Source organism: Dermochelys coriacea, chromosome 13 (assembly GCF_009764565.3).
Source record: "Dermochelys coriacea isolate rDerCor1 chromosome 13, rDerCor1.pri.v4, whole genome shotgun sequence".
NCBI lineage: Eukaryota > Metazoa > Chordata > Testudines > Dermochelyidae > Dermochelys > Dermochelys coriacea.
Genome location: NC_050080.1, coordinates 35,130,409 through 35,138,121, shown reverse-complemented (window position 1 = coordinate 35,138,121; position 7,713 = coordinate 35,130,409). Strand labels below are relative to the sequence as shown.

At 48.2% G+C, this 7,713-nt stretch overlaps 1 protein-coding gene across 1 annotated transcript; it reads right to left on the bottom strand.

The window, feature by feature from the left end:
- Positions 1 to 1,003: 1,003 nt before the first annotated feature.
- LOC119842340 (ribonuclease-like) lies at positions 1,004 to 1,453 on the bottom strand. Its single transcript, XM_038370332.2, has one exon. The coding sequence runs from the start codon at positions 1,451 to 1,453 to the stop codon at positions 1,004 to 1,006; it is 450 nt and encodes a 149-aa protein (XP_038226260.1).
- Between the last annotated feature and the right edge of the window lie 6,260 nt (positions 1,454 to 7,713).

The window sequence follows — 7,713 nt, the reverse complement described above, 5'->3', positions numbered from 1 at the left end:
CGCACACGGCATTCACAGACCCACTGCTGGCAAAGGGACAAGGCTTCCAGCTCCCCAGGTCCCCCTCTGGTCACCCTCCCACCCCACCCCCCAGAGGCACAGCACCGGCATGGGTTACACTGAAATTCAGGGGAAATTTATTTAACAGCGCTTGGTGGAGTCACAAGGAAAAGTATTTGAAACAAATGGCTACATGGGAACTAAGCCCAGAGCCCACCTGGTAGAGCCCAGAGACACATTCCTGGCTAGGGAAGTTTCCCACCCGCAGCCTTTGCCTCCTTCCAAAGACAGGTCAAGCTGAGGTTTGTCTCCTTGGGGAAGGATCAGAGTCTTTCTCACTACCCCCCCCATTACACCTCCTGCCCCCATTGTCCATACCCTACACAGGATACCCCTCCCCCTGTGGGTTTTGTTTCTTCCTGGCGCTTTTCCTTGTGATTTCACATCCCACGGCTCAGTGTCAGGCTCAGCAAGGCTAATAGGCCCAATTGAGAGCCGTAAAGTGCCCCCAGCCCCCAAAACACACCCACTCATTCTGCATTGGCAGGGCAGTGTTTTATTGCAAGAAGCCGCAAGGAAACAAAACTGAGGAACAGCTTCCAGGGCCCCGCCTGGGACAATCTTCTCTCTACAACATGCCACCAATATCCAATGTGAGAGGTAGGAGGGGGCAGCAGTATTGTGTAATGGGCACCCAGTGAGGTGGATGCTGGGCTCAGGCTGAGGGCTGAGGGCTCGGGGGCGGGGGGCTGGGCACCCAGATTTTCATTTGTGTGGATGGCAACTGGACACCCAGCATGGGAAATCACCCACAGGCCCGAAGCCGCCAGCCTGTGGGATAAGCGGAGATGCTGAATGTCCCTGTGGAGACTCATGGCAGGCGTTGCCCAGGAGGGGCAGGGACAGGGCAGGACAGGAGAACCCCAGCAACAGAGGGCTGCCCAGGAGCGAAAGGGCGGAGCAAGGGACCCCCTGCTCCCAGCCCATGGCCAACGCCTGCGCTCTACATGACTCTGATGAAGTGAACAGGCCGACCCCGATTACAGGCCATGAGGATCCTGCAGGTCTGGGGTATTCCCCTGTAGATACAGTTCGGTGGGTGGGGGAGGGGAGGGCTGAGCACCCAGCACATGGTGAGGGGGTAGGCTGTGATACTGTCGCATTCATTATACTGGTTGCATCTCCCTCCACCGCTGGTGCAGATGGCCCAGAGCCAGCTGACGGGGGCATGGATGAAGGTGTGGGTGAGTTTGCAGACACCCATGTTCTGGCTCAGGTGCCACATGATATGGTCGCAGTAGCTCTGGCCATTGGGGGGTCTGGTCTTGGGGAAATCAATGTGTTCGCTCACAAACTTTTGGTAGCTGTCAGGTGATCTGATAATCTGGGCCAGGCCAGCGATCAGCAGGATGAGGGTCAGGAAGAGCAAAGGGCAGGGTCCACTCGGAACCATGGCCACGTCTGCTTCTGGATCAACCTGGAGTGGGGAGTCGGGGAAGATGGATGGAGACAGCGTGGGGCAAGGATCTTCCTTCTCCCTGGAAACTCCTGAGACCAAACCTCTTCCACTGCCAGCCCCTTCTACTGATAAAGCCTTATTACCCTGTGTCAGGGTTCCCTCCCCACTCTCAACTCTAGGGTACAGATGGGGGGACCCGCCTGAAAACTCCCCTAAGCTTATTTCTACCAGCTTAGGTTAAAAACTTTCCCAAGGCACAAATTTCCCTGGTCTTTGAACAGTATGCTGCCACCACCAAGTGAGTTAGACAAAGAACTGGGAAAGGACCACTTGGAGATCCTATTTCCCCAAAATATCCCCCCCAGCCCTTACACCTCCTTTCCTGGGGAGGCTTGAGAATAAACAAGATGTGCACAAACCAGCCTTGGATTTTTAAGACCCCAAAAAACCAATCAGATTCTTAAAAAACAGAACTTTATTAGAAGAACAAAAAAAGATAAGAGAACAACTGTGTAAGATCAGAATGGAAGATAATCTTACAGGCAGTGAAATTCAAAACACAGAGAATCCCTCTAGGCAAAACCTTAAATTACAAAAAGACACAAAAACAGGAATACACATTCCCTCCAGCACAGCAAATTTACAAGCCAAAACAAAGAAAACCGAATGCATTTCTAGCTAGATTGCTTACTAACTTTACAGGAGTTGGAGGGTTTGCATCCTTGATCTGTTCCCAGCAAAGGTATCACACAGTCAGACAAAAGTCTTCCCCCCCCCACTCCAGATCTGAAAGTATCTTGTCCCCTCATTGGTCATTTTGGGTCAGGTGCCAACCAGGTTACCTGAGTTTCTTAACCCTTTACAGGTGAAAGGACTTTGCCTCTGACCAGGAGGGATTTTATAGCACTGTATACAGAAAGGTGGTTACCTTGCCCTTTATATTCATGACAGCCACAAAAGGTTGCTGGTCTGAGGTCAGCTCTCAGGAAAAGGGATTGTCAACAAGATGGGGTGTCAAAGAGTACAGTACCCGTGTGATGTTATTAACATAAACTGTGACTGTATAGATCATTGTTGCAACCAGGGTCCTATGGTTGCACCAGGTCTTGTACAGAGCAGGCCAAGTGGGGTGTTTATGGGAAGGTTTCAGAGTAGCGGCTGTGTTAGTCTGTATCCGCAAAAAGAAAAGGAGTACTTGTGGCACCTTAGAGACTAACAAATTTATTTGAGCATAAGCTTTCGTGAGCTACAGCCCACTTCATCAGACGCATGCAGTGGAAAATACAATTGGGGAGATTTTATATACACAGAGAACATGAAACAATGGTTGTTACCATATACCCTGTAACAAGAGTGATCAGGTAAGGTGAGCTATTACCAGCAGGAGAGCAGGGCAGGGTAACTTTTTGTAGTGATAATTAAGGTGGGGCCATGCAGGTACCCATAGCAGTGCCGCTGATTTGAAGGTATACATTGTCCCCAAATGTGAAATAGTTATGGCGGCACTGCTATGGGTACCCGCATGGCCCCACATTATGCCAACATTTTTATAGCTGACTTAGAACAACGCTTCCTCAGCTCTCGTCCCCTAATGCCCCTACTCTACTTGTACTACACTGATGACATCTTCATCATCATCTGGACCCATGGAAAAGAAGCCCTTGAGGAATTCCACCATGATTTCAACAATTTCCATCCCATCATCAACCTCAGCCTGGACCAGTCCACACAAGAGATCCACTTCCTGGACACTATGGTGCTAATAAGTGATAGTCACATAAACACCATCCTATACTGGAAACTGACTGACTGCTATGCTTACCTACATGTCTCCAGCATTCATCCACATCACACGTTCCATTGTCTACAGCCAAGCTCTACGATACAACTGCATTTGCTCCAACCCCTCAGACAGAGACAAACACCTACAAGATCTCTATCAAGCATTCTTACAACTACAATATCCACCTGCTGAAGTGAAGAAACAGATTGACAGAGCCAGGAGAGTACCCAGAAGTCACCTACTACAGGACAGGCCCAACAAAGAAAATAACAGAACGCCACTAGCCATCACCTTCAGCCCCCAACTAAAACCTCTCCAACGCATCATTAAGGATCTACAACCTATCCTGAAGGACGACCCATCACTCTCACAGATCTTGGGAGACAGGCCAGTCCTTGCTTACAGACAGCCCCCTATCCTGAAACAAATACTCACTAGCAACCACACACCACACACCAGAACCACTAAGCCAGGAACCTATCCTTGCAACAAAGCCCCGTTGCCAACTCTGTCCACATATCTATTCAGGGGACACCATCATAGGGTCTAATCACATCAGCCACACCATCAGGGGCTCATTCACCTGCGCATCTACCAATGTGATATATTCCATCATGTGCCAGCAATGCCCCTCTGCCATGTATGTTGGCCAAACTGGACAGTCTCTATGTAAAAGAATAAATGGACACAAATCAGACGTCAAGAATTATAACATTCAAAAACCAGTCAGAGAACACTTCAATCTCTTTGGTCACTCGATTACAGACCTAAAAGTTGCAATTCTTCAACAAAAAAAACTTCAAAAACAGACTCCAACGAGAGACTGCTGTATTGGAATTAATTTGCAAACTGGATACAATTAACTTTTATAAAGACTGGGAGTGGATGTGTCATTACACAAAATAAAACTATTTCCCCATGTTTATTTCCCCCCCACCCCAACATCCTGTTCCTCACATGTTCTTGTCAACTGCTGGAAATGGCCCACCTTGATTATCACTACAAAAGGTTCCGGCCCCACCCCCCACTCTCCTGCTGGTAATAGCTCACCTTACCTGATCACTGTTGTTACAGTGTGTATGGTAACACCCATTGTTTCATATTCTCGGTGTATGAATCTCCCCACTGTATTTTCCACTGCATGCATCCGATGAAGTGTGCTGTAGCTCATGAAAGCTTATGCTCAAATAAATGTGTTAGTTTCTAAGATGCCACAAGTGCTCCTTTTCTTTATGGGAAGGTTGTTGTTTGCTGATTATGATTATACTATCTGTATGTGTGTATCATTTTTGTATTTTGAAGTTATGAATCTTGGCTATGTACTTGTTTGATTCTAAGCAGCCTCAGTGAAGCATTTTGTCAGCTTCTTGAGAAAGGACTATTCTCAATAAGTGCCCACTCAAGAAACACATAACTGACAATGACATTGGGAGATGTCAATCCACATCTGAGCTTTCCTGGGAACGTTCAAACTAACATGTATACAATTGCATCAGCCTGCAAAGAACTGAGTCATTCATAGACATGTGACTTGCCCAGGTAACTGCAAACTCCATCTTTTTGAGGGGATTTTACACAGGAGAACAAAGGGGTTTCCACCCACAAGACGGAGAATATATAAGGCTCTGATAACCCCTCCATTTCAGCTGGCTCAAAAGATAGCCTCGCCACCCCAAAGAGATGCCTGAAAGAAACTGGAACAAAGGACAATAACTGTGGGGGTGTGAGTGATTGCTGGACCCAGACTAGGAAGAAGTCTAGTCTGTGAAAGAAGCTTATTGGAACATCTCTGAGGGTGAGATTTATCTGCATTCAGTTTCCTGCTGTATTAGGATTAGAGTTGGGTGTTTTTGTTTTATTTTGCTTGGTAATTTATTTTATCTTGTCTATTATTACTTGGAACCACTTAAATACTACTTTTTATATTTAATAAAATCACTTTTTACTTATTAATTAACCCAGAGCAAGAAATTAATACCTGGGGGAGCAAACAGCTATGCATATCTCTCTATCAGTGTTATAGAGGGCGAACAATTTATTAGTTTACCCTGTATAAGCTTTATACAGAGTAAAATGGATTCATTTGGGGTTTGGATCCCATTGAGAACTGTGTGTCTGGGTGCTAGAAATAGGAGCACTTCTTAAGCTGTTTTCAGTTAAGTCTGCAGCTTTTGGGGGATGTGGTTCAGTCCTGGGTCTGTGTTTGCAGCAGGCTAGCATGTCTGGCTCAACAAGACAGGGTAATGAAGTCCCAAAATGGCAGGGAAAATGGCCTCAGAAGTAATCTCAGCACATCAGGTGACAGTCACAAGGGGGTTTCTGTGACCCAACCCGTCATACCCCGACTGCCAGTGGATGCATGGATTGTGGGCAACAAGCCAGAAGATGTCAAAGACAACTGAGGAATATGGTGCATAGTAGCCCATATTAGAGGATTCTTGGTGGCCTGAAAGGGCAGTGAACTCTAAGGGAGCCATCTTGTGTGTGACTGGTCCTGATGAAATGAGAGATCCCTCTATGGACTCCACTAACTTGGGGAATTCCATGCACTGGGTGGGGAGAAGATATGCTGGGTGGGATCCACACCCATGGAATTGCTTGAAGGCACCCAAGTCCACCAGCATCACTAAGTTAGTGCTGGGCATTGCAAAGTGCTGGAGAGGGAGTTGGAGATATGTTGGTTGCTGATTGACCATCACCAGGGTACTGGCAGATGAGTGTCGGTGTGGGCTTCTGGGGAGGGAGGAAGGGTGCCAACCCAGCCTGGACAACCTTATAAGGGCTGGCGCCTGGCATTTCTGGGCACAGCTTGGGCTCTGGGAGGGCAGCTTGTTGCAAAATATCCTGGTTCCCCACAGTATAGGCAGAGGCCCAATGCCAGACGTCCATTCTTTTCCATGTTGGAGAAGTGGGGCCAGACCTGAGTGACTTGCATTGGTTTGCCGATAGAAAAGGGACCGGTGATGGCGGGGCTGGAGCTGGCAGGAGCGAGGCAAACCATTTTTCTTCTTGAAGGCATTTGGTCAGTTAGTCATAGATCTTAATGAAGGCCGGATGTGGATTCCACCCAGACCATTTTATTTTTCACATTGTTGTTTAGGTCAAGCTGACTCTAATTTAGGAATCCACTAAATTTATCATGATTGCTATGGAATGCATCAGCTAGGTAGAGCTTGGGTTTGTTGGAGTCAGAGCTGAAGGCAGCTTGGCTTGAACTTGTGCCTCCAGGGTGGCGACTTGGGCTTTGAAGATCAGTAATGGACTCAAGAACAGCTCCGGTGACTCTTCCAGCAAATCAGACAATGTAGCCAATCAGGCAGTGTGCTGTTGACACCAATCAGCTCTACAGTACAAGCATCTTTCCATTGGTATTACTGCCCCAAAAGGAAAATCTAAAATTCTTGCTTTTGTGAGTCACATCTGCTGGGGATTGGTCCTCCTTTGAGCAGGGGGTTGTACTAGATGACCTCCTGAGGTCCCTTCCAATCCTGATATTCTATGATTCTATGTGTCATGTTTGGGCTTGTATCTACTTTTGTGTGGGTTGGTCTTGTCTGTTTCATTTTTTTGTCTGGTGTGGTTTTGTGTTCTGTGTGTTTGAATCTCTGGCTTGTACGAGCATTGTGTGTCTCATATTAGGTTTCTTCTGTGTGTGTTTGTGCTTTGTGCATGTGTGACTCTTGCTTGGATGCATCTTGCATGGCTTCTCTTCCAACTTGTGTGCACGTTTTTATCTTACGTTGAGGTGTCGGAGGGCGAGTACACCCCGTCCCCCCTTTGGGTAGGACAAGAGTGTTACAGCCCTGTGGCTAAGTCCACTTGGCCGCCCTTTACCTCAGAAAAGCCCAGCCTAGTGTCCAGAGTCAATATAGCTGTCCTCTCCCCTAGGGAAGTGTGCTCTAAAGGCCAGAGGCAGGATTGGGGCCCTCTCCCTGAGGACTGAGTTGCCCAATGGCCAGAGTCAGTATAGAGGGCCCTACCTCGCAGGATATATGCCCTAGTAGCTAGAATCAATATAGATGCTCTCTCTCTTGGGGCTGTGTGGCCCAATGGCGTGGTTTAATGGCTGTAAGGGGGGATGGGCCACCACCAAGGGGGGTTTGCTGGCTGGGGTAAAGGGATCCGGGCCCTCCCTACTCCACCAGGCCCCAGCCTAGGGCCCTGTCAGCGGCGAGTGTACTAGCGAGGATCCTAGTGAAACACGCTGACTTATCGCTCAGTTCCATCACCAGATCAATGTATAGTCCCCCTGGACTATTTCCTACCTTGTGTCCAGATGCGGTGGTCCTGGTGTCTCCGGGGTCTCTGGGTTCCTCAGCCTGTGCAGCTCTGCTCTCCCTCAGCGTCCTCAGGTAGGCAGGTAACAGCCTGGGTCTTAGCGGGTCCGGCTTCCACAATTTGGAGCTTCAGTGATTCCCAGGCTCAAGCTCTGCAATGTGTGTCCTCTCTCTCTTTGGTGGACAGCCCTGAC